General features: G+C 33.5%; 1 protein-coding gene across 1 annotated transcript in view; it reads right to left on the bottom strand.

Annotated features, from left to right (window-relative positions):
- The window catches only part of SMC3 (structural maintenance of chromosomes 3), a 58,287-nt gene that overhangs the window by 5,361 nt on the left and 25,144 nt on the right, over positions 1-27,782 (bottom strand). Inside the window, exons 13-23 of the mRNA XM_074233729.1 lie at positions 26,866-27,079; positions 16,082-16,185; positions 15,816-15,915; positions 15,309-15,469; positions 10,418-10,559; positions 7,650-7,800; positions 6,907-7,059; positions 2,855-3,006; positions 2,380-2,538; positions 1,247-1,354; positions 539-647 (exon numbers count right to left, since the gene is read on the bottom strand). Of these exons, the coding sequence (XP_074089830.1) occupies positions 539-647; positions 1,247-1,354; positions 2,380-2,538; positions 2,855-3,006; positions 6,907-7,059; positions 7,650-7,800; positions 10,418-10,559; positions 15,309-15,469; positions 15,816-15,915; positions 16,082-16,185; positions 26,866-27,079 (1,553 nt within the window). The remainder of the gene's footprint in view (positions 1-538; positions 648-1,246; positions 1,355-2,379; positions 2,539-2,854; positions 3,007-6,906; positions 7,060-7,649; positions 7,801-10,417; positions 10,560-15,308; positions 15,470-15,815; positions 15,916-16,081; positions 16,186-26,865; positions 27,080-27,782) is intronic.

The raw sequence follows: 27,782 nt of genomic DNA on the forward strand, positions 1-27,782 counted from the left end.
TTTAAAATCATCATACTCCTGGATAAAAGCTTTGAGTTTTGGGAACAATTTGGCAAACTCTCAAGAGGTTTTGTTTGTTCAGTGCATACCAAAAACGAATTATGAAAATTTAAGAACCACTTAAAAGAATGAATTAGGGTAGTTTAAAAATACAAGTAAAACAACGAACAATGACTTTGGAATTTCTTAATTTTTTTACATAAATTAAAAAAATTGATCATCTGAATTTATACTAAAAAATTGAATGTATGACAAACTTCCTATTTAGTCACTTCAGCCTGTTTCAGGTAATAAACAACTAATGTTCACTAAATTATTAGTGAAAAACTTTCCAACTGGTTTGCCTACAATAATAGACTTGGTCCACCACAAATGATTTATAATGGCAGAGAATACACAAAAATAATTAGTACATATTTTGCTTTATCACTTTGGATTTCTAATCATAGGATTTCTCCTTTAACCAAAATGTTAAGAGTATCTTATAAATTTAATTTAAAAAACTATAGTAAATAATTTTAGGAAATAAGAAACCAACCATCTGATCGTGCCATTGTGTCTTTTACACGTTTGTTGATGGCTTCAAGTTCTGAAGTTGTGGCAGTGAGAACGGTACCACCTTCAGTCTCTCTCAGTTCATTAAGCTCCTATAATACAAAAATGTTACCAAGTATTTAAACTCATAATGTAATAAAGTATAATTCTTACTGAGCTTTAAAATAGATCAAGCTTAGAGACATGAGAATGTAACTCTTATTTCTTTGAATTGAAGGACTATGGGCATGAAACACTTGCCTATGCTGTCAAGTCTCATTTATGTGTTGATAAGTTTTGTTGAACTGATATACTTGAGACCTGTTTTAGAGTTTGAATCAGGAACAGGAACTATTTTTCATTTTGCTTTTCTATCCTTAGGGCTGTGTGTGTGTGTGTGTGTGTGTGTGTGTGTGTGTGTGTGTGTGTGTGTGTGTGTGTGTGTGTGTGTGTTTATGTTAGGGGAACAGGGTGTTCAAAATATACTTGAGACCTCAAGAATTCTCCCTGCTGTGTTCACATGTGTCAGTACATGTCAAAAACTGACAAATCTCTAAATGTTCAATTCTTAAACCATCAGCATAAGTGCTGAGAACTTTGTGGGGGGAACAAAAAAAGGGCTACAATCAACCTTCCACACTTAGAAAATACGACTGTCATAAGGGACAAGAAATAGTTATCAAAATATTCTCTAAAGAAAGAACAACTTTACCTGTTCTACTTGGTCTAAGCGTTTTCTCAGATTCTCATTGAGATAGGTCTCTACTCGAGTTATTATGCCTTCCAATTTAATCCTTTCATTTAAGAGTTGTCTGTTTTCCTAGAATTAAGGGGAAAAGGAAGAGTCAGTCATGGACTAAAAAGAGGACAAATTCATTAAAATAAAAATAAGGTTTTTGTAAGAGACTATTATTAGCTCCATCACAGGTCAATGGATAATTAACAGAAACATTACTTTATTATTTTGTGAGATATTATGATAACAATAACAACATCTCCTACATAACTGCTCTTCTATGAGTGGTTATTGTTCCCTATAATACTATTCAAACTCTAAAAGATATATATTTTCTTGTTTTTCTCCATTTTTCTTTTTTCTGAACTGTATCACCTTTGCCTTCCATACCAAATGCCAACAAATTATACTTAATCAAAATGGTGTTTCTACAAATGTGAATAGCTACAGCTATTCAATCAAAATACCCCTAAGATTTCTTGTGTCAATCCTAAAACAACTGGAATCAAGCTATGGAAACATTTGTAAAGCAAGTTTTTAAAACTCTGTTACTTATTGATTTTGATATGTTTCCCAAACAGAAACTAAACAAGTCAGTATGACATTTATACTCACTGAAAAAAATAACATTTTAACCTTTAAGCATTCTTTTTAGTGTATGGGGCTGTTGGTGACATAAAAGAATACTGGGGGGCAGCTAGGTGGAACAGTGGATAAAGCACTGGCCCCGGAGTCAGGAGTACCTGGGTTCAAATTCCATCTCAGACACTTAATAATTACCTAGCTGTGTGGCCTTGGGCAAGCCACTTAATCCCATTTGCCTTGCAAAAAACACACCAAAAAAAAGAATACTGGGCCTGGAGTCATGAGGTTCTAAATACAAATACAATGCATATTAGCTGTGTGACCTTAGATAAATCACTTAATATCTGCCCTAGTTTCTTCATCTGTAAAAATGAAGATTATAATAGCACCTACCTTCCCAGGGTTGTTGTGAGATAACATTAGTAAAGTACTTAGCATAGTTCCTGGCACATAATAAGTACTATAGAAATGTTAGTTCTTATTACAATAGTAATTTCTAGGATTATTTAATAAGTCATCCTTACTTGCTGTAGCAACCGAATTTCATCATTCAAATCATCTACTCGTCTCTGATCTTCAAGGCTGAGTTGAGAGAGTAAATCTGTTCCCAGTTCTGCTTTCAGTGATTCTCTCGTTGATTCCATGGCATGTAAACTTGCCTCTAAACTTTGCAAGCTACGTTGCTATGTGACAGATTTAAGTTATTCATGTTAATATTCCTTAAGTTTTTTAGCCTACATGTACTTACAACAAAGTCATAAAAATAAAATATAATACCTATATTTATGTACTTTTATATTATATATAATTATACTTATATTTGTTATATATAGAATAAATATTTTAACTATCACTTGTATTTATACTTAAAAATGCCTTCAAAAAAACTTTTTTAGCATGCCACTGTTAAAATTAAGATAGTATATAATTATCTCTAATTTCAGGTTATTAATAAAAATCTCTAGTAATGACCGAGAGGAATTAAGAATGCCTACATACCTTTGGCATAAAAGTTTTTTCTGATTGTTGTCTCTTCTCTTTCAGCATCTTCATTTCTGATAAAATACTATCTCGAGATGCTTTGAATTTCCTCTGCTGGGTTTCAATTTGTTGCATCTGATTCATCAGCTGATCAATTTCATTATTAATCCATACAATGGGCTAAGGAAAATTCTGTCCAGTTTTAAATACAAGATAATTTTTTTACCTCCTATCTTTTTAGCATTAAATACTTTTTATACTTTTTAACATTAAATATTATGTATCAGAGCAATCTTCCAAAACTCTATGGAACTTAGCAATACTAAATTAAATACAGGATACAAAAAATGCTTACTGCTTTAACTGTTAGACATTGCTAGTGTGCTGATTTGTTTTACTCAATTTCACTCTTTGTTATAGTTATAGGATGGTACTTTATGGAAAATGTTAAGATTCACTGGTAAAAGGCAATGATGTTTCAAAAGCATCTAAAACTTTAAAAAAAATTTAAATCATTTCAATGCTATCATAACCAAAAAAAAGCAAGAAGCATATTATTTGAAGCAATAATGGTATGGAAAAAACCCTCAAGAAAGCTATTTGTATCTCTTCTAATAAATAAAATCAGATTGATGTATCAACTATTTTTATCCTGTCAGCACTTTCGCTTTTTCATACTCCTCCTGGTTTTTAAAATTGTGACTCATTTAATCTGTATCCAACATAATTTGGCAATCTTAATTCATGTTCAATAATACTTAATAGAACCAAAACACATTCAACTTCATTACATATACTTACTTTTTAATCAAAACCGAATTCAAAAACTCAAAGTTAGCTCATTAAGATCAGCTTCTAAATTAGATCATTGCTTGAACCTGGTTTATATTAAAAAAACTTTACTATTCATATAACAAATTCTCCTGAATAAAATTATTTACTCATACAAAATCTTTGTCAGAATGATTCATCCTCACAATAAATCCTTTTGAAATCTTCCTGTCAGTAGTTGCAAAAGAACCTGAAACATTAGTCACATAATCTGAATCACAGTCCACAGCATGTACTGTGACAATACAATAATAATGTTCTACTTTCTACATTATTTATATCTGTTAAAGCTATAATTTACTCACTTAAGATAATATATATATATCTTATGATGACTTGAAAAAAACTGATGAGGATCTAAACATCGCTATAAGCCAGTTTGAATCTCTTGGATTCTGAGCTAGGTGTAGGGTGAAGAGAAGAGAGATTCACTGCTTGGAAGTGATGATACAAGGTTATCTGATAACAGAAAGTAGAACAATAGGAAATGTCTATTTCTGTCCTGTGTTAAGGAAAATTAGCTTCATACTAAAAACAGTGAAAACAAAAAATGTTCAAAGAAAAGTAAAGCAGAACATAAATGAGAAGATCTCTAAAAAGTTCCTCATACATGAATGACCTCCCTTTTTCTATCTCTAATCCCATGGGATGGCTATTCCCTATCCCTGTAACACATTTCATCTTGAGTCCTGTCTCAGCATCCCCTGCTTCCCCCAAGGTTCAGCTGGCATGCCCCCCTCCTCCATAAAGTCATTCTTGATGCCCCTTCTCTCTTAATGCCTCCCCCACCAAAGTCACCCCCCCATCATCGTGTATTATCTATATACACATTGTATCTGGCTAGACTATAAGTTTCTTGAGGGCAAAGACTGTTTCACTTCTGTCTTTGCATAACCAGCTAGGCACAGTGCCTGCCAAATAACAGGTGCTTAATAAATGCTTGTGAATAAATGAGTTCAAGTCACTTGACCCAGACAAATTACATTCCAAGGTATTAATGTTCCAGGGTACTGAAAGAACTTACAGGTGTTTTCACAACTACTATCAGTAACACCTTAAGTTGTGAAACTGCAGGCTTCAAAATATTGAGAACCAAATATGCCAATTTTCAAATAAGCTAAATATAACTTCACATGACTAAAAATCAAATCCATGTTGATTTTTTATTCCAAATAAAGTCATATGCTATTATAATTTTGCTTATGCTTTTTAAAAATAAATTATTACTATTTATGGTTAAAAAATGAATCCTGAAATAAGAACATTTCAACCAGAAAAACAAATTCTTAAAGAAACTGGCATATTCTAAAAATTGGGTTAGTTGCCACTAGGTACTTTTTTATTTAGTTTAGCCATAGTGTAAAACAAACCCTACTAGGGGGCGGAGCCAAGATGGCGACAAGAAGGGATCAAGTCTTAGGAGCTCTGATAAAATTCATCAGCTAAGGACTCTAACTAAACCTTTGAGAGACAAAACCCACAAAGGGACCCAAAGAGGCAGTTCTCCTACTCAAGGTAACCTGGAAAAGAGCAGAAAGGCTCTGCTACCCGGGGTCGGAGGGGTGGCCCGCCAGAGCGAAAGAACTTCGGCCTCCTGGAGGCAGCCCAGGGATCTGTCTGCTGCGCCACACAACTACCCTACAGCAGAGTCACAGTGAAAGGAGAGAGAAAATAGAGTACGTGGTAGTGGAGAAATAAGAAAGGAGGGAGTTGTGATCAGCAATGGCAACATTGGAAAAATATGGAAGTAACTTTTGTGATGGACTTATCATAAAGAATGAGATCCACCCATGACAGAGTTGTTGGTGTTGGAACAAAGAAAAAAAAAAAAAGACTGACAGAGTGCTTTCTGTGGGGGGGTGGGGGGAGGGAAGCAAGATTGGGGGGAAATTGTAAAACTCAAATATCTTTAATAAAAATAAATTTAAAACCTTAAAAAAAAACCAAAAAAACCCTACTAGAACTTAATAATGACAGATTACAATTTTACTTCAGTAATAGTGATCCTGTGAGGCTCAAAGTGAGCTATTTTAATATATACAGTATTCACTTAAAGAGGAATATCCTCTATTTCATTTTATTAGAAGTGAAAACTGCAGCATTGTAGTGGGGGAAAAGAAAGATTATGGGATGCAGGCTAGATAAATGGAATCCTATGAGTCATGACAAATAGTACTAGCATGTTCAGAAGTGATTATGTGAATCCCAGAAAAAAGTTAAATGGTACTTTCCTACAATTATTTAGGTGATTCAGCCCTGCCAATCATCTTGAATCTAGTTAAATTAAGATAATTTAAATTGTGACAACACACATCATGAGATTCCTTCACAACTACCAAGCCTCTGTGTTCCAATACAAGGATTACAACAATTATAAAAAAGCAGTCAACTATGAATAGTAATTTCAAGCATTAATCATTGGGATCATATTGCTTATGTCCAGCTGGCTTGTAAATAGTTTATAACTGATCAAGTCAGCTTAAAAAAAGCATCATCTCTTAGTTTTATATATTCTCTTATTCTCCCAGCCAACATCTCTGCTGAAAGGTAAAATTTACTGTTATTAATAACAGTAAGAAATGATGAAGGAGATGTTACTAGAAAAACTTTTAAAGACATCTACAAACTAATGCAGGATGAGGTGCATAAAGTCAGAACAACAGTTTATGCAGTAATACCAATGTAAAAAAATAATCAACTTTGAAATACTTGGGGTGCTAATCAAGAAAATGATCACAATTTCAAAGGATTCATAATAAAATGTGCAATTTACTTCCAGTCTGAAAATTGATGAATTCAGTGCAGGAAAAAACATATTCTGAAATTGTTTTCTTTTTTTTTTTGGGGAGGGGAATACAGCTAATAAAGAAATTTGACAATACACATATGTAATAGTTTGCAATCTTTTCCTAACTTCTATTTAGTTGTGGAGAGAATCTGGATTTGAAAAAAAAAATTTTAAAGTCACTAAGCTTTAAGGAAAGTAATTGTTACTAGTAAATGTTGGCATTAGATGAAAAAAACCACCAAATAATATAACTAATCATAAAAATAGCATAAAAGTAATTTTCTTTTTTCCCCTCAAACTATTAGGTATATGCTAAATAAGCTTATGATGAAAGTGTACCTATTTAAATAAAAGAGTAAAATATTAATCTTCTACTAGTTGAGAAAAAATACACAATATAATAAAACAGATACAAAAACTTCAAAATATTCCATTCTCTCTAAAAGGATATTTTCAATATTTCTACGAAGATTTTCATTGAGCTTGGCTTCAAGTTCACCGAGTTCTTCTTCAGCCTTTCTAACATCTTTCTGTAATTCAAGCCGAGACTTTCTGGTATCATAATATCCTCCAGTCAGAGCACCTCGATGGCTGACTTGATCCCCTAACAAAGAAAATAGAAAAATAGGGATTTTGCATAGCATAAACTTATATATATAAAACTCTTTTGTAATAATTAAGCAAGATTTTAAAGTGATATTCACCACTGTATGACTTTGGGGTTGACATCAGAAATTTTAATCTTTAAGATCATTTTTATTATGCTTTCTAGATGAGAAAAAGATCTGAAAGGGTAAAGGGACTTCCTTATGGTGAGAAAGTTAGAAGGACATGACCATGTTTTCAATGCTTTTCCCACTGTACTATGGTGCCAATGCTAAATAAACTAGAAACAGGAAGCTGAATGAATATATATATGGAAATTTAGAAGCCATAAAAATCAAAAGATATCAATAATTTTTTTAAATGCTTGTTTTGTTTTCTTACTAAAAGAGAATAAGCATATCATAGTACTTTTCAATGAATAGAATTCTATTCTAAAGAACATAAACTTTTACATGCTCTTAATTTCATGGTACTAACTTTAATAAACTCTAAGTGACATCTTAACATTAATATATATTCCAAAAAGTTAATAAGCTACAATTCTGGAAAAATTAAGAAACATTATTGAATGTAATGTTGACTACAAACCTTCCAAAGTAATACAGTCCATAGTAAAGGCACGGGCCAATTGTGTAGAAACTTCCATACTCCGACAAATCAGAGTCTTTCCAAACACATGTTTGAAAGCTTTGTCAAATCTTGGATTGTATCTTAGTTTACTGATCATTGGAATAGCATCCTGAAAAGGAAGCAGTCATGATACCATGTAGTAAGACATAGTTAACATTCATCAAATCAAAATTAAATAATGAATGTTGGCAGAAAATCAATCTTTTAGATATCTTAGCAACAGCATGAAAAAATATCAGAAACTTAGATTTAAAAAAGACTTTAAAGATCATCAAATTAAAGCCCTTCAATTTCAAGATGAAACAGTGCCAGAGGGTTAACTTGCCCAGTAGTACAGATGAGCTATGTACTCAGGTCTTCTGACAATCACTTATTAAAAACTTACTATGGGAGGTGGCTAGGTGGCGCAGTGGATAAAGCACGGGCCCTGGAGTCAGGAGTACCTGGGTTCAAATCCGGTCTTAGACACTTAATAATTACCTAGCTGTGTGGCCTTGGGCAAGCCACTTAACCCCATTTGCCTTGCAAAAACATTAAAAAAAAAACTTACTATGTAGCAAATTAGGGCTACTGAGAAAGACAAGAGCACATCCCTGTTTTCAAGATATTAATATTCTAATAGACGAGACATCAAACAATATGTACATACAAGAGAAATATGAAGGCATAAAGGAAAGTAATCTCAGTGGGAAAGCACTAGAAGAATTTGAGAGCTTATAGAAGGTGAGATTTAAGCTGAGTTTCAAAGGAAACCAAGAAAGCTAGGAGACAGAGATAAGGAGAAAGATCATTCCAGGAATGGGGGACAGATGCCCAAAGGTCCAAATCAGAAGGAATGGCACATCAAAGGAATAACAAGAAGGGTTGTGTAACTGGCTCTTGGAGATGGGGAAATTTTTATTAATAATTAATATTTGCCCTCAAGTCACTAATCTACGCATGGTTAATTGCTGGGTATACTGACTGAATGATACCATGACTAAGCTTATACCTCAATGAAATGAAAAAGGAAAATATTTTTGTGTTAGCAAAGAGCTGTGAACCAAGGAACAGGCATCATTTGGGGAAGAAATTATGGCATATAATCAAAGGGGTATGGACTGTATACAATGACAAATGGCACTTTTTTTGGTTGGGTTCTTTTTTTAGGTTTTTGCAAGGCAATGGGGTTAAGTGACTTGCCCAAGGCCACCCGGCTAGGTAATTATTACATATCTGAGGCCACATTTGAAGTCAGGTCCTCCTGACTCCAGGGCTGGTGCTCTATTCACTGCACCACCTAGCTGTCCCCAAAAGAGACACTTTTAAGAACTGATACAGTGGAGTGGCTAGGTGGCGTAGTGGATAAAGCACCGGCCCTGGAATCAGTAGTACCTGGGTTCAAATCTGGTCTCGGACACTCAGACACCTAGCCATGTGGCCTTGGGCAAGCCACTTAACCCCATTTGCCTTGCAAAAAAAAAAAAAAGAAGTGATACAGTGAAGGGGGCAGAACCAAGGGACCAATTCAAAGAATGAAAACACCACTGTAAAACTGAATGTTGATGAAAGTCTTAAGAATTCTAAAAACTCTTATCTGTGTATGCAATGACCAAGCACAAGGCCAGAGAACCCATGACCAGGAATGCTGCCCACCTCCTGACAGATTGTAATAGACTCAAGATGCTGAATAAGATATATATTTCTGACACGATCAATGCAAGAATGTGTTTTGCTTGACTATATATGTTATGAGAGTTTGGTTTTTCACTCTTAACTTCTTGAGGAAATGGAAAGAAAAAACCAAAAAGAGAAATGAAGAGAGAAAATAAATACTTAATAAAAACAAAATTTTTACTTCTTGTTACAGTGAGGGCCCAGTTGAGAGTATGTGATAGGGATGTTAAGTGAACCCAATCCACTTAGCTTTGTGATTTCTTTTCAGCTCCATTCAGGAGAACAAAAATAGAAATGAAGATAGGAGGACTAAATCAAATTCAACCCTTTCCACTGCATCACACACACAAAAAATGATGATTACACGGTAGAAATTTTAAAAGATTTCTGATAAGTGTGAAATCACCCTCATATATCCCAATCTTCTAAAGTAAAACTTACCTCAAAGTAAATTTAAAAATCAAGAGAACAAGACCTCAAATTTTAGAAAACACCAGCCCTTAAAAAATGACCTGTTACCTTTTTTAAACAGGCAGAACATTTAATTTCTATTCATCAAAAAGTTGTAAAAAGTAAAAATATTGATTTTCCCCCCTAAAAGGTTCAAAAGCACTTGATTAGTGGAAATAGAAGGAAAAGAAAAAATAAGGGATAATTATGATTTATAAGATTTTTTTACCCCTCTAAATTTCACAAAGGTTATATGCTACAAGACTACACAATAACAGTTGCCAATACCCTACTGATAAATAAGACATGCAATAAAGAATACACTAGGGCCCAAGGAAATAAATGAATCACCTATATTCCTCTATAAATAATAGAGGTAGAACTGGCAAATAACTTTTAAAAATATACACAGCTGGCAATGAGATTAATACTTTTTACACTTTATTTCTCTCAGGTAATGGTAAATGAAAAATGTTTTCTACTTTTTTTATTAGTTAGACTGCCTTAAAAACTTATTGAGAAATAGATAAAAGCTAATACACACACCCATGTACATATTTCCCCCACTGTCCCTCATCCCCACCCATTCCACATTCATCTACCCCAAAATACTGACTTACATTGGTTTCTGGATAGGCTGTATCTCTGACATCTAACTTGTTGAGAGGCAGAAAGGTTACTTCTCCTGGAAGGTTCATTTTATTAAACTCCATTAAAATTTTGGTACTGACTTCATCTGAATCCACAATATGATAAAACAACCTAAATGTAAAATAATACAATATTTATGTTTCTCAAGTTTAAATTTCAAGTTAACTGTAAATTTTCAATCAAACAGTAATAAATACATTTATCAATCCTACTTTATGGTTAACAAAGTGCTCTACCTTAAGTCAATTCTGACCAAGTTTTAATTCTCTATTTCACAGATAATTAAATTGGATCACTTGAGAATTAAGTTAAAAAATAGCAGTTAAATGATAGAGCAGGGACTCAAACGTTGGTCATCTAATTCCAAATCCAATGCTTTTTTTTTCTATTATTCCATAAGCCACTTCAAAGATTTAATCTTGGATCTCTTTTTCAAATGACCTGGTTATTTTAAAAACAACCTATTAAAAATACTTTAAAATTGATGTTTCTGAAATGCATTGATTCAGTATTCACTTGACTTCCTAAAGGCATCAAAAATGAACACTCCCATTAAAAATATTTGCTGTATCTGTAATTTTTTTTCCTTTGGAAGTATTAAGTATTCTCTGATGATGCAAAAAGAAAAGTAGGTCTGATATCAGAAATTTACTTTCTATATTTCTCACTGTGATCAAAGAATAAGAAATGTACTCCAAATTATTTTTAAAATTTTTTTCCACATGAACTTTTGATGGATGAGCAGAATAAGATAATCAGTTAAAATCACAAATGAAAAATGTTATAATATTAAAATAGTCCTGTTTGCTGTAGTAATAAAATGACCAAGTGCAATGACTTGATTTAACAAAATTATCTTTCAAAAGCTACTGCTATGAGAATTTTTAACCATAAAAGGCCCTAATCTAATGTATTTCTCTCTCTTGCTACTGTTGTATATTACATTGGATTTGATGAGTATTTCAACATTTAAAATATACTAAGTTCACAAATCAGTGTGTGTGTGTGTGTGTGTGTGTGTGTGTGTGTGTGTGTATGTGTGTGTGTTTAGAGATACTTTATAAAATGCATGTTTTCCTTGGGGCGGATGGGGGAATCAAATAAAAATAAAGTACTTTAAAGAAATTAATATCAATTTTGAAATATCTCAAGGGAGTGAAAAATTTCTCATAACTGTGGAGAGGGTTACAGTTCTTGACCAAATAAGGGACAGAAAGAATCAAAGGAGACAAAACAATTTGTTTACATAAACATGAAAGATCTTTGCACAAACAAAATCAGTACGGTTAGAATAAGATAAAAAAAATTAGAAGATAAATAGCTGACTAAGAAAAATATTTTTCTATCAAATTTCTGATAAACATCTAATAATTCAAAATATAAGGAACTGAAACGAACATATAAGAACAAGTCATTACCCAACAGACAAGAAATCAAAGGGGATGATTAGGTAGTTTTCAAAAGAAATTCAAGAAAAAAAATAAAATTAATTAAAATTAAAACATTTCTAAGATACAACTCATTTCCCTAAGATTGGTAAAGACAATAAAAAAGGAAAATAACTATTTGTTTGGGCTATTGGAAAATAATCTACTGCTGTTGGAATAGAATCAATTATTCCAGAAAACAATTTGGAATTATATTCAAAAATTCACTAAAACTGGGAAAACCACTGATCCAATGATATTATTTATATTATTACTAAACATACTTCAAAGAGAAAAAGGACTCAATCATACCAAAATATTTACAGTAGCATTTTGTGTTGTAAAAAACGGGGAACAAAGTGAGGTCCATCAACAGAGGAAAAGCTATTAAATTATGATATCTAAGTGTAATGGAATATTGTGGTACTATAAGAAGTAATGAATAGATGGGAGGGATTTCAGTGAAACCTGGAAGACATAAAATCTGACAAAGAGTAAAAAAATGCATAAAGCCAGAAGATTTGCATAATGATGACAATAATATAAAGGAAAACAACTTAAGACTAACGAAACTTCAGAACTCAGATCAATGTAGTGACCAATGCTTAATCTAGGAAACTAATGAAGTATTCTTCCTAGTTTATTAACACAAGCCCTGGAAGTGAAGATATATTTCTACATAAGGTCAATGTATTTCTTTTATTTTGGTACCAATGAAAAAATTAAGAAAATATCAGAAAAAAAGCATAAGAAGGTTCAAATAGACTAATAAACTGAAAAGTATTGAAATTACTATTTTAAATTTTAAAATTCAATCTGTAAATAGTTTCAGCTTCACGTGTAATCGTTTTTTTCTATTCATGTTTATAAATTCAAATTTTAAAAGTGAGATTTAGAAAAAAAAGAATCCATACTACCCTCACTGAAACAGATCACAACCCTTCTACACCCAAGTAGACTACCTTTGTGAACTGTTGTGACCAAAAAATTTCACCAAGTAGTGATCAACCTTCTGGCAATGAGCTTCAGCTGGTTTGTGGGTGATACTCATACATTCCTTTGGTGGGCTAACTCTCTAGTTCTCCTTCATCTTATTTTTAATTATTAAGAATTTGCTAGGCGTGAACATGACCATTTCCACATACAATGGATAAGGATGGTATTTATATAGTCTTTAAAAAAAAAGTTCTATATTTAATTTACCTTGATATTTCCAATACTGTCCTGCCTATCCATATTTTCTTCTGAACTTCTAATTTGTTTTTTTTAAATCTGGGCTCTTTAAAAAATCACTATCACTAGGGCTTCCACTTCTCCTAATTCTCCCCAAAATCTTCCCTTTAAAAAAAAAGCACAAACAAAACAAATCCACACAATAAGTATATCTAAAACCTAAAGGGCAGGTAGGTGGCTCAGTGATTAAAATGTCCTAGGCCTAGAATCAGGAAAAACACAACTGAAATCTGACTGCACACATTTCCTAGTATGTTCAACCCTGACAAAGGCCTTCATTACCTCAGTTTCCTCATCTGAAAAATGATCTGATAAAAGAAATGGCAAACCATTTCAAATGTGATCATGAAAAACTGGACATAGCTGAAACAACTAAATAACAAAAACGGAGTGCTTCATTCTGTAGCTCTAGTTTCTCAACTGTGCCTGGTGGTTAGAACCAAAACTCAACTTCAACCTTTTCAGAGTAGTCATTGATCAATGAATTGATTAAAGTTCTTTAATCTTCTAAAATTGTTTTCCTTTGTTTTATTGTAGTCATTGTATATGTTGATCATCTAGTTCTGTTTACTTTGCTCTTCATACAAGTAACCTCCCACATTTCATTGAACCCATCTCTTTCATCATTTCTTATGGTTCAATAATTCTATCATATGCCATATTGATTTAGATATTCTTCAAATAATAGCCACTCACTTTGTTTCTAGTCCTTTGCTCTTTAGTAAGTGCTATAATATGTGTAATATGAAATATTACATGTAAACGTGTACTGGGAAAAGACATATACAATATAGTAGGTTTTGAGGTATAGGAAAAAACTGCTTTCAAAGAGTCAGAGTTCAAATCACAGTTATGCCAAAAGTCCATCAGTGTGCCTAGCCTTCATAACCCCACCAGTAACTACCATTATTATCACTTCAAGATTCATCATTACAAATGGTTATGAGAGAGAACATTACAACTGTCTAATTTGCAGTTCTCTTATTAGACATTTGGTGCATTTTTTTCATATGGTTGCTGACAGCTTACTTTTCTTAATTTAAAAACGGCTTATTTGTATGACCTGTTATTTATAGGAGAGTGGCTCTTGTATTCTTTCTTTTTAAACAATTTCTTAAATATCTTGGATATAAAAACTTTATCAGAGAAATTTGCTACAAAGATTTAATTCTCTAGTTTCCCTCCTAATTCTAACTAAAATTATTTAAGCAAAAAAATGTTTAATTTTAGAAAATCTAAACTATGTTGTGTCCTATGATCTTCCCTATCCCTTCTTTGATCAAAGCTCTCCCTCCATCTGGAGTTGTGAAAGAAAGCTTCTTCCTTAAATTTTGTGTGTGTTTAAATAACCTTTTACATCTAGGTATAGTATCCATTTGGAGATTATTGCAATACATCATATGAGATGTTGATGTGTATTCCTTACCCTAGCAGGCTGAGTCCTTAAAAGTTAATCAAAACTAGGCTACCATATTTCATTGATTCTGGTCATCTTTTATCCTGTTTCACTGATGAACTTTTCTATTTTTAAAGCAATACTAAAAGATGATTACAACTTTATAGGTAAATTTGAAATATGGTACTGCTAAATTCCATTCCCCCACCCCTCTTACCTTTTCGTCATTATTTTCTTTAAGATTCTCAATTTTTACTTCCTCTAGATACATTTTATTATTTTTTCCCTAATTCTACAAAAATCTTTATATTTGGATTAGAATGGCACATAATCTTATAACTTCAATAGTACTGTCCCTTTTATTACATTGGCATAGTTGTGTCCATTCTCAAAAGGTCACTCTAGCTTAGTAAGGCACAGAATTTAATACTATATATATTGGTATCATTTTTGAAATCAAGTGCCCTTCCAGGCCATAAGACATATATGACTGCAGCAATTAAATACCTTCATAGAAACTCAAATGACAAAGAAACAAAACTGCATAAACATGCTTAAGAGAAAATATCCATGAGACAGCAAGGCAAAATGAGAACCTTGACTTTTAAAATTAGAAACTGCTTTCAACATCTTTCATTGGAAAACTGAATAAAATGATGAGAGAGAAAATTAGCTTCAAATGCTTATATTATTCTCAAACATAAAACTTTCTGTTGTATCAAAAAAACAACAATGTATATGTGTGTGGTATAATGTGTGCTCTACTTTCATTCTGAACCCTGAATGCTAAGAACTTTACTTCACCTGTTTCCAGCAGTGACTTCAACACATGTGTAAAAAGCTGGTTCGCACTCAAAGTTATTCATTACAATTCCGTGATAGCCGTTTTGAACGTGCTGATTTATGCCTTTTCGACGAAAATGATCCAAGACTTTGTTTATGCTGTCTATGCCATTTAAAATAGCCTGTTTAAAAAATAAAAATATTTAATAAGTTTAAAACATCTCTAGTCGCTTTTCTGCCCATAAGAAACTAAATTATATAGGTTTTTATGTTACTATCTAAAATATTAAGGCATTAAAAATATCTTCATACTAGTAAAGGTTCCTACAGATGATATAGTTAGTTTACTGACAATCATAAGACATTTGTCACCCAGTGTTTATTAAGTGATTTGACATCTGTGCTATTTACTACTGGCACCAATGATCCCTCAGCACAACTGAGAAATTCTCCTTGTGGCATGATAGATTCAATGAAATATTGCAACAACAGTCTTCAAATGAGTTTACTGAAAAGATCACTGCCCACCTTTCCAGTTGCAGCTCTAAGAAGTTGCTGCTTCTTCTCAAGATCTTCTCGTTTGGCAGCAAGTGCCTGTTGTTCTGCATTTTCCTCTCTCCATAAATAACTGTAAATAAAAATTATATTTCTTCTAATTAAGCAAATGAAGACATTAAGTAGAAATCTTTTAAACAAAATAACGAAATTACATTCAAATGTTCACAGATGTTACAATAACTTAAAACAAATGAAAATAATAAATTCACACATGAAAATTAAAAAATATTACTAACTTTCTTTCACTTTGTAATTCATCTTTTTTGTTCTTCACTTCATAATATTTTCTATCCAGCTCTTCCACTCGAGCCTTCACTTCATTAAGATCCTGATCCAGTTTCTAAAGGAAATGTAAATAATTTAACAACAATATTCTACATAAAACTCCTATTTTAACTTTTTTAAAATTTATTTAAGGCAATGGGTTAAGTGATTTGCCCAAGATCACACAGGTAGGCAATTATTAAGTGACTGTGGCCACATATGAATTCAGGTCCTCCTGACTCCAGGGCCGGTGTTCCACCCACTTCCACCCACTGTGCCACCTAGCTGCCCCCTAATTTTAATATTTTTTTCTTGAACTATCTTCAGAGATAGAATGTCATTATAAGCTTTATAATCTATTATGAATAACATTACTTCTAAAAAGAAAACACAAACATGAAATAAACTCAGTCCTGGAAAGCAATGTTATAAAAATGAAATTAAATTCATTAAAAGATCCAATTCTCTTGCCCAAAGGGCAATAAAAATGTGCATATCCTTTGATCCAACAATTCCACTACTGGGTCTAGACCCTGAAGAGATCATGAAAAAGGGTAAAAACATCACTTGTACAAAAATATTTATAGCAGCTCTATTTGTGGTAGCAAGAATTGGAAATTGAGTGAATGTCCATCAATTGGGGAATGGCTGAACAAAATGTGGTATGTGTACATTATGGAACACTACTGTTCTATTAGAAACCGGGAGTGGTGGGAATTCAGAGAAGCCTGGAGGGATCAGCATGAACTGATGCTGAGTGAGATAAGCAGAACCAGAAGAACACTGTGCACTGTAACAACATGGGGTTGATGATCAACCTTAATGGACTTGCTCATTTCATAAGTGCAACAATCAAGGACAATTTTGGGGTATCTGCAATGGAGAACTGCATCTGAATCCAAAGAAAGAATTGTGGAGTTTGAACAAAGACCAAAGACTATTACCTTTAATAAAAAAAAAAAAAAAACATTATCTTATTATGTAATCTTGCTCTTCTATTTTTTTTCTTAAGGATATGATTTCTCTCTCAATACATTCAATTTAGATCAATGTATAGCATGGAAACAATATAAAGACTGTCTTCTACCTTCTGTGGGGGGGGGGGAAGCGAGATTTGGGGGGAAAATTGTAAAATTCAAAAATAAATAAATTTATTTTAAACATTAAAAAAGATACACTTCTCATTACTTCTTTAAAAACTTATTCTTATAGATCTTTGGGCATAGTTCCAAATTGTACTCCAGAATATACTAGTTTATAGCTCAATCAATAGTGCATTAGTATACCTATTTTCCTACATCCCCTCCAAAATTTATCATTTCCATTTGTCATCTTAGTCAATCTAATAGGAATGAAGTGATACTTTGGAGTTGTTTCTTTAAGAATTTTAGGGAAAAAAATGTAGGCGCAAATTTCTTTGGACATCAAGAATTTGCAATAGTTCTACCCCACCATCAAGAAAAACAAACAACGTAATGTACCAACAATACAAACAGAAAAAAAAAACTTCAGAGGCACATAGAACAGGATGTTTATTTTCTTAGGCATAGACCTATGGCTGATTAAGTCCTTAAGCAAATCAACTCTCTTGCTAAGAGTTGTCATAGAGTTATCATAAGAAAACTTACTTTCCATTACATAGAAACCACCATTGGCTTCTAGAAAGAATCATTTATATAGACATCTACCTTTTGAAAGAGACTTCAAACGCAATCTAGTTCAAATCACACTTATAGAAGAACTCCTTTTAGAAAAAGAATGTAAGGTCCTTAAGGGGAGGAGGTTTTTTTTTGGTTATTCTTATTCCTAGCACTTAGTTGCTTGTGGAATTTCTGAATTTAATACCAAACCAACACTCAAGCCCATCCTTGAAGTCCTCAGGTTGAAGAAATTCACTTTAGTTGTTTTTTCTTATATCTTATAGCCCTAAATTTACTACTTTGTAAGTTTCTACTCATTGCTTCTATATATGCCCTCCAAAGTCAAGCAGATTAAACAGGAAAAAAAAATGAATAATAAAATTAGTCAAAAATTTGGAAAAAAAGACAAGCAGAATAAATCTATTCTCTATTCCATATGAGAACCTTTCAAATATTTAGGGACAGTTATAGCCTTTCTTCTGAATCTTCTTTTCTCTAGGGTAAATAGCTTCAGATCTTTTAAATCTTGCTGATATGGCATGAACTTCTTTCAGCCTGTCATCATGCTTGTTGTATTCCTCAGAATGCTCTCTAGCTCACCAATCTCCTTCCTCCATATCTGGTTTGATCTGCATAGAACAGAACAGGCTTGTCACCTAGATCTGTGCACACTAGATCTCACAATGAAACCTAAGACTGCATTAGTCTGGTTGCTATTTAATAGTAGCATGTTATATTAAGTTTGCAGTACACTAAAATCCTCTTGCATCAAACTGACAAATATTAAGGACCTACTATATGAACAGAACTTGAGTTTTAAAGTCACTTTCAAGCTGGCTATGGGGGAGTAGGGTGGCACATGCTTGATACTGGCTTGGTTGTATCTCAAGCCCAGGAGTTCTGAGCTGCATTGAGTGAAGTCTGCATTAAGGCCGGCACCAAAATGGGGAACCTCTGGGTGTGTGAGGACCTAAGCTGTCCAAGGAATGGCAAACAAGTTTCCAACTCTTAAATGGAACAGATCAAAGTTTTCAAGTCAGAGTAATGAGATTGGATTTGTGAGTGGTCACTGTATTTCCTGAGTGAGACAGGGAGACCCAGTTTCTAACTAACCAAATGACTGAATAAATACACAAATAAGTTCCTATTTGATCTGACAGTGTTCTAGATTGTCAAGATCTCTGAAATTCTGTCATGTTTAATTCTAAAATGTGATGAATATGTTCTCATCCAAGTTATTAATGACTTTCTACTGACAAATTCCTTCCAAGATGACATCTGATTTTAAATGTCTAATTTTAGGAAGGTGGAGTCAAGATGGCAAAAGAAAGACAGGGACTCGCCTAAGCTCTCCCCAAACCCCTCCAAATACACTTTAAACAAATTATAGAGAGGAAGAACCCACAAAAAAGGCCTAGTGAAACAATTTTCCAGACCAAGACAACTGAGAAGGTCGGCAGAAAAGGTCTGTTGCACCTGGATAAGAACGGAGCACAGTCTAGCATAGGCCCCAGCAAATCACCAAATAAGCAGCAGCTCCTTCCAGAATTCTCAGTCCACAGATGGTAAGGGGATTTTGCTAGCACTAAGGCAGGACTCTATTGCTTTGTACATCCTTGGATACAAGTTGCATTCCTAGGTGCTACTTCCAGGATAAGGTCCCAGAGCTTGTGGCTGCAAGGGAGCAGGGACCCTTCTCACAGTTCCAGGGCAGAAGAATGCTTGTAGTCATTCACAGACCAGAGCACAAGCCATTAGTAAGCATACCTCTCCCTAGATCATACCACTTTGAAAGATCTGAAAACTTATAGGTCCCTAGAAGTATCTCTGGAAACAAATCTGGAACACTGTACCCTCCACCCTGGAAATAGAGCTCTACTTTAACTAGGAGTTAAAATCATGTAATAGACTGGGAAAATGAGTAAACATTAGGGAAAAACTCTGACCTTAGAAAGTTTCTATGGTGACAAGGAAGATTAAAACACACATACTCAAGGGGCAACTAGGTGGCGCAGTGGATAGAGCACCAGCCTTGCAGTCAGGAGTACCTGGGTTCAAATCCGACCTCAGACAATAATTATCTAGCCATGTGGCCTTGGGCAAGCCACTTAACCCCATTGCCTTGAAAAATCTATAAAACAAGAACAAAAAAAGAAAAAGAAAAAGAAAAAAGAGGTTGTTTCTAATGGGGCAGCTAGGTGGCGTAGTGGATAAAGCACTGGCCCTGGAGTCAAGAGTACCTGGGTTCAAATCCGATCCCAGACACTTAATAATTTCCTAGTTGTGTGGCCTTGGGCAAGCCACTTAACCCAGTCTGCTTGCAAAAACCTAAAAAAAAAAAAAACCCACACTCAAAAGAATATAACAAACTCAAAGTTCCAACATTCAAAGCCTCCAAGAAAAATATGAATTGGTCTCAGGCCATAAAAGAGCACAAAAAAGATTTTGAAAATCAAGTAAGAGAGGTAGGAGGAAGAATTAGGAGAAGAGATGACAATGATGCAAGAAAATTATAAAAAAGCAAATCAACAGTTTGGATAAAGAAGACACACACAAAAAAAAGAGTGAAGAAAATAAACTTTAAGAACTAGACTAGGTCAAATGATAAAAGAGGCACAAAAAGCCAATGAAAAGAATGCCTTAAAAAGTATAATTGGTCAAATGGAAGGGAAGGTACAAAAGTTCACTGAAGAAAATAATTCCTTAAAAAATAGAATTGAGCAAATGGAAATCAATGGACTATATGAGAAAACAAGAAACAATCAAAACCAAAAGAATGAGAAAGTAGAAGACAATGTAAAATATCTCACTGGAAAAACAACTGACCTGGAAAATAGATCCAGGAGAGATAATTTAAAAATTATTGAACTACCTAAAAGCAATGATAAAAAAAAAAGCCTGAACAACATCTTTTTTTTGTTTTAGGTTTTTTTTTTGCAAGGCAAACGGAGTTAAGTGGCTTGCCCAAGGACACACAGCTAAGTAATTATTAAGTGTCTGAAACTGGATTTGAACCCTGGTACTCCTAACTCCAGGGCTGGTGCTTTATCTACTATGCCACCTAGCCGCCCCCTTAAACAACATCTTTCAAGAAATTAACAGGGAAAATTGCCCTGATATAGAACCACAGGATAAAAGAAATTGAAAGAATTCACTAATCATCCCTGATAGAGATCCCAAAATAAAAACTCCCAATTAACATAATATAGTCAAATTTTAGAGCTCCCAAGTTAAGGAGAAAACTGTGCAAGCAGTCTGAAAAAAAAGTTTATGAATTGTAGAGTCACAGTCAAAATAACACAATATTTAGCAGCTTCTACATTAAAGGATCAGAGGACCTGAAATATGACATTCCAGAGGGTAAAAGACTTAGATTATAATCAAGAATCAAGTACCCAACAAAACTGAGCACACTCTTTCAGTGGAAAAGACAGATATTCAATGAACTAGGGGACTGTGAAATTTTCCTGATGAAAAAAATCAGAGCTGGACAGAAAATTTGTCTTTTAAATACAAGACTCAAGAGTAGCATAAAAAGATCAAAGAGGAAAGGGAAATCATAAGAGACTTAAGATTAAACAATTTACATTCCTACATGAGAAGAGGATACTGGTAACTCATAAGAACTTTCTCATTATTAGGGTAGTTAAAGGAGTATATGGCGAAAGAGGGCAAGAGGAGTGAGTTGACTATGGAGGGATTATATCTAAAAGAATAAAATCCAGGGATGAGAAGACTACACTGGGGAAAAGGGAAAGGGAGAAGTAAGAGACAAGAAAAGGCTTCTACAGTAAAAGGGAAAAGAGGGGAGGTAAAGGGAAGCATGAATCGAACTCTTCCCTCAAAACTGTCTCAAAGTGGGAATAACAAATACTTAATTGGTTATAGAAATCTATCTTAACCTTTAGGAAAGTAAGAGGAGAAAGGTCTTACCTTGATCCTGGGAGCTGGAGGTGACAGAAAGGAAAACATATTGGGGGAGGGTAGTCAGAAGTAAAACACTTTTGGGGAGGGGAAAGGTGAAAGGAGAGAGAGAGAGAATAAAACAAATGGGGAGAAAGAGGATGTAGGAAAATAGTTAGCAATACTAATTGTGGAAAAAAATTTGAAGCAAGTTTTTCTTATAAAGATTCATTTCTCAGAGAACTGAGTCAAATTTGTAAACATAAGAGCCATTCCCCAATTGATAAATAATCAAAAGACATAAACAATTTTCAGGTGAAGAAATCAAGGCTATTCACAGCCATATGAAAAAAAGTTCTTTGAAATGCAAATTAAAACAATACTGAGGTATTTCCTCATACCTAATAGGTTGCTAATGGGACAGAATAGGAAAATGAGAAAAGTTAGAGGGGCAGTGGGAAAAATGAAACATGCATAAATTGTTATTAAAGTTGTGAACTGTTCAACCTTTATGAATAGCAATTTTTGGAACTATGCCCAAAAGGTTATAAAAATATGTAAACCCTTTCATCTAGCAACACCACTAGGTCTGTGTCCTAAAAGATATATAAAAAAAAGAAAAAGGATCTATATGTATGTATATGTGTATAGCAGCTCTTTTCTGATAGCAAAGAATTGGAAATTAAGCGAGTGTCCATTAATTGAGGATGACTGAACAAAATGTGATATAATGGAATACTATTGTACTGTAAGAAATGATGAGCAGGGTGGTGCAAAAGCCCTGGAGTCAGGAGGACCTGAGTTCAAATATGGCCTCAAATAATTATTACGTAGCTGTGTGTGACCTTGGGTAAGTAACTTAACCTCACTGTCTTAAATTAAATTTAAAAAAATGATGAGCAACTTTTTGTCATGGCAAAAAAAAAATGAAAATTAAGGGGATACCCATCAATTGAGGAATGGTTGAATGGGGAAATAGCTATGTTACATGAATGTGACAGAATACTAATTGTTCTATAAGAAATCAAGGGGGGTCAAATATCAGAAAAACTTGGAAAGACTTATGTTAACTGATGCTGAGTTATATGAGCAGACTCAAAAGCAGAACAGCAACACTGTGTGGTGATTCATTATCATGGACTTGATCATCTTAGCAATGCAATAGTCAAAGACAATTCTAAATGTCTTGTGATGGAAAATACCATCTACATCCAGAGAAAGAACTATGGAGTCTGAATGTAGATCAAAGTTTACTAATTTCAATTTTTAAAATTTATTTTGTTTCAGTTTTTTTCCTTCTCATGGTTTTCATTTTCCTTTTTATTCTGATTTTTCTTTCATAACATGACTAATATGGAAATGTTTAACAGTTATAAACATATAACTTAGATTATTTTCTGTGGGGGAAGAGTGAGGGAAGGTTAGTGATGGAGAAAATAAATTCAAAACTTTACAAAAAATTGATTATTGAAAACTATCTTTGCATAAAGTTAGAAAAATAAACAGATGGGATTAGGAAAAAGGAAAGAAATGATAAATACTCTTAGAAAACCCTGAAAAGACTTACATGGGTTGACACAAAGTGAAATGTATGTACTGTGTACAAAGTAACAACAATACTGTAAGATGATCAGCTGTGAATGACTTACAATACAATGATCTAAGATAACTGTAGGATTTATGATGAAAAATGTTTTCCATACCCAAAGAAAGAACTGATGTATCTGAATACTAATTATAGCATACTTCTTTAAATTTTATTTTTCTTGAAGGTCTTTTTTTGGGGGGGGAGGGGGTCTGTATTTTCTTTCATCACATGACTACACCTGTATAGCTTATATCAAATTGTTCACCTTCTCAATGAGGGGGAGGGTGGAGGGGGGGGGAAGGGGAAGGATTTGGAACTCAGTTTTAAAAATGAATGTTAAAAATTGTTTTTACATGAATATGAGGGAAAATAACATACTAAAAAATAAAATAAATGACTTCTTTTGTATTTAGGCATTGCTTGTTGAATTAAATTATGATTTAGTCAACATCTCTCTAGTTTTCCTATAATAGCATAATTATCAGATGCAGGTACACGACATACTACATCGATGGTATTTCTTTGATGTATCAATCTATTAAGTCAAAAAAAGGAAACAAGGTTAGGCTGGTACCATTTGTTCTTCAAGAAGTCATGCTGAAGGGTGGCTAGGTAGCACAGTGAATAGAGCACCAGCCTTGGAGTCAGGAGTACCTGGGTTCAAATCCGACCTCAGACACTAAATTACCTAGCCGTGTGGCCTTGGGCAAGCCACTTAACCCCATTGCCTTGAAAAAAAAAATCTAAAAAAAAAAGAAGTCATGCTGGTTCTTTGTGACTACTGCTTTCTTTTCTAGGTGCTCACTAATCATCCTGTTAGGAATTTTGCTGGAAATCAAAATCCAGTTCATTGGTTTATGTAATTTTTTCTTTTAAAAACATGCTTCACTGATACCTTTTAAAATATCAACCAATCGGTAACTATTTATTAAGCACCTACTAAGTGCCAGGGACTGTGCTAAATGCTGATATCATGGATAGTCAAGAGGAAGTTACTCCTTCCTCAATCTCCAGCACTGACTCTTGCCTTGTGATAAAAAGCAGTAACTAATAATTAGGATTGTACAGCAAAGGAAGCCTCTATTCCTCTAGAGCTCATTTCTTGGAGGTGAGACCCAAGACTGTTTATTACAATTATTTACAGCTTATTAGTATACATGAGGGTCTTTGCCCTTCTCCAAATCTGAGCCATCTCTCCTACTCCCCATGATCTTTCAAAGATTGCTGACAATGGTTCAGCAATCATAATCACCAGTTCTTTTCACACTCAAACATATAGTTTGTCAAGTCTGGGGGATGAGTTCAAAAACCTTTATTAAGTCTTTAGTTTTCCTCTGCAATCTCAGTTTCTACTGAGCTTCAGCATTCCTGAAGGCAAGATCCTGCCACATTTCTATAATTTATTCTCTAGTATGTGACCTACTTTTTCTCTATAACTTTTAAAAATCTAGACAGATCAAGTTCCTTGATGAATCTATAATGACCTCTTTGGATAATGTATACCTTTTCCTCCTCATTATAACTGTTGCTCTCTAGGTCTTCAGGATTTCATTCTTGAAATCTTCCTTTCTCCCTGGGCTGATTTCTTTAGTCCATGGGATCCTACCCTGCCAATCCTTTTCTCTGAACCCCTCTAGAATGTGATTTCTACACTTTTTTCCCAGACACAACAGGTCTGCTTTCTCTCTCCTTAATTGCAAATTTTATGATGGAACTCAACACTTAACAAGTAATAGTAAATACTTAATATTTTTTGCATAAGTTCCTCTTAACTGAAATTTTGTAAACATCTAAAATCATGAATTTTATCTTTGGCCCCTTTTTTTGGATTCTGTTTTATATGAATTTCTTGACATGTCTACTGTTTTTCTTCTTGAAGAATAGCTTACTCTCTATGTTATATAACTTGTTGGCTACAAATAATGTTTTTTTCTCTCCTTTCCTTTTCAATTTAAATTCCTTCTAATTAGATTTTCAAGATCCACAAACTCATTTTTATGATTTCATTAGGACTTCCATCCCTAGCTTGCTCATCATTCTTACAGTTTAAGAAATCCTGAAATCCAATCACAGATATCATCTTCTTCACTAATTGTTTAATGTTCAAATCTGTATCTCTCTCATTACTTTCAACTAACAGCAAGTGATATAATCACCTGTCCTCTTAAGTTCTTTAATATTTGGTCAAAACTATACATTTAACAATGCCAATGGATTCCCTTGGACAATATCATTTTTGTCACATCAATTACTACATGGAGGCCACAGTCATAACATCTTAGAGATATGAGATTTCTCTATTATTGTTAACAGATTGTTAATAAGCTGCCTCATTATTCTTTTGCAGTGAGTCACTGAATAGCATGAGCTTTCTGTTTCTTCTATTTTTATTGGATGAGCTCATCTAACAGCATGAAACTAAAAACATAATTCTTTGCAAGACAAACAAGCTGCTCCCTTCTCACAGGGTTCAGGTCTCTGATCTATGGGGAGTCTTCATAGTTGTTACTTGGTTCCAGGGACTGGAGGTTCCTTTCCTTCACTTTTTCCCCTCTAGGATATTCTTCTATATTCCTGACATAGGTCAGCGATCCTTTCCCCCTTTCAAGGTCCTTCTTTGTTTGTTTTATCTTTAAGGTCTTTTTACATTGTAAAGTAAAGAATATATTCTAAAACCTAATGACATGAACAGTGAAGAGGTTACCGGGTCCCTTTACTTTTCCTAGGAAGAATAATGATCAGTTTACACTGTAAGCATAAAAAATCATACTTGGTCACGCAGAAATGTAAACAGTGCATTCTATAAAGGTCAATGAAAAATTATTCCTGGCCATCATCCTCAATCATCAGAGTTTGGATTTTGGTCCTAAGACTACTTTGACAAAGTAAGAACCCAGATGAAATCATGTAATATAAATTTATAGCTGATCTAGTCGGCATAGAGTAATGATTTTCTAGCTTTGTTCAATCACACCTGAATAGGAGTGAAGGTAACAGATAGTATTATCCAAGGCTGAGGGGTTTGGCAGAGCATGGTAAATGAAGGATATAGTGTAGAGCTGAACTAGTTCACAAAGAGAGCAAGTGGGGAAGGGAGGAGAATATAGTCAATGCAAGAATGCTAGCCAGGGAAAGACTGAGGGATGGAAAGATGGAATCATGATAAGGATGAAGAACAGGGTTTGGGGCTGCGAAGCAGAGAGAGAGGAAATGTAATAACAATAGTTTGTGATCAGATGAGGTAATTCCAAAGTCCATAAAAATGTTTATAGTGAAAACAGCACTTTTATCATTTTACAATTTCTTGAGATTTTTTTCCATGTTTTTATGAACCTAAATTTTATTTTGTATGATTCCATTGTTAGTGTTATAAAAAAGAACATTAACTATGGAAACAGAAGCAGAAATGAACTAAGGTTTACCCAAACAACACAGAAAGATCACTTTTTTCTCATTTTTCACTTTATGACAATTACTTATTCTGTTTATTTCAGAGGACTTGAATATTTAGGCTATGATGTTTAAAAGTAAAACTTCAAAAAAAGATAAACATTTCATATTTAACATTTGTTAAATGTAACCACCCCAAAACTAAAATAAAATAAAAATATTCAAATCTTCTTACATTGTACTGCTCCAGATTTTTTTCTTTATTAGCTTCAGTATCTTCCAAGTCCTTGTGTATAGCAGCAATCTGTCGTTTTTTGTCGTTAATGGCTTGATCTAAAGACTTAAGTTCCTTTTTAATCCATTTATCTCTTTCTTCTTTGGATGTAAACTGGCTTCCTCGACCTTGCTTGGCATAAAGGTCTGTTCTTTCCTGAGTAGCTTGTGCCAGTCTACCATGATTGGTGAATGTTAAAATAAGTTTAAAAAAAAAAGAAAGATTATTTAATGTTAAAAAAAAATCGGGGGGGGGGGTTAAAGACTATATAGAAGGACTTTAAGAATATAAATGAAAAGAAAATGAAAACAATAGAAACCAAATGCTACAAAATTATAATGGCCAAATTTGGGCCCCCAAAGAAGAGAAATAAGACATTTCCTTTTGCTATTTTTGTGGAGATGAGGAGAGCATGAATGTGGAATACTGCATATAATCAGACTACTTTGGTTTAATGGTTATTTTGCTGGACATTTTTTTCTTCATAGAAATAGCTCTTTGTAAGGAGACAAAATGAAGCAATGGAAAGTATGGGTGATGTAAAAAGAAAAAATAACCAAAATTTATTTTTAGAAAAGATTTTAAAATAAGATTTAAACTTCTCAAGTCTTACAACTAAAATGTATAAATAAAAATTGTATTTAGTATATATACATAGTCACAATAATCTGGAAAACTATGGATAAAATGATATAAAGGGAATATATGGAGTTATTGAAAATATAATTCAATTAAACAGAAAAAGGATTTTTCTAACGGCATTTTCATTCACTCAGTGAACATTTATTAGGGAATTATGTAAACAATAATATGCTAGCAAAGACATATAAATAATCTTTAGTCCCTGCCTTCAATGACTCCAGTAAACCTCACAGAAT

Source organism: Macrotis lagotis, chromosome 4 (genome assembly GCF_037893015.1).
Source record: "Macrotis lagotis isolate mMagLag1 chromosome 4, bilby.v1.9.chrom.fasta, whole genome shotgun sequence".
NCBI lineage: Eukaryota > Metazoa > Chordata > Mammalia > Peramelemorphia > Peramelidae > Macrotis > Macrotis lagotis.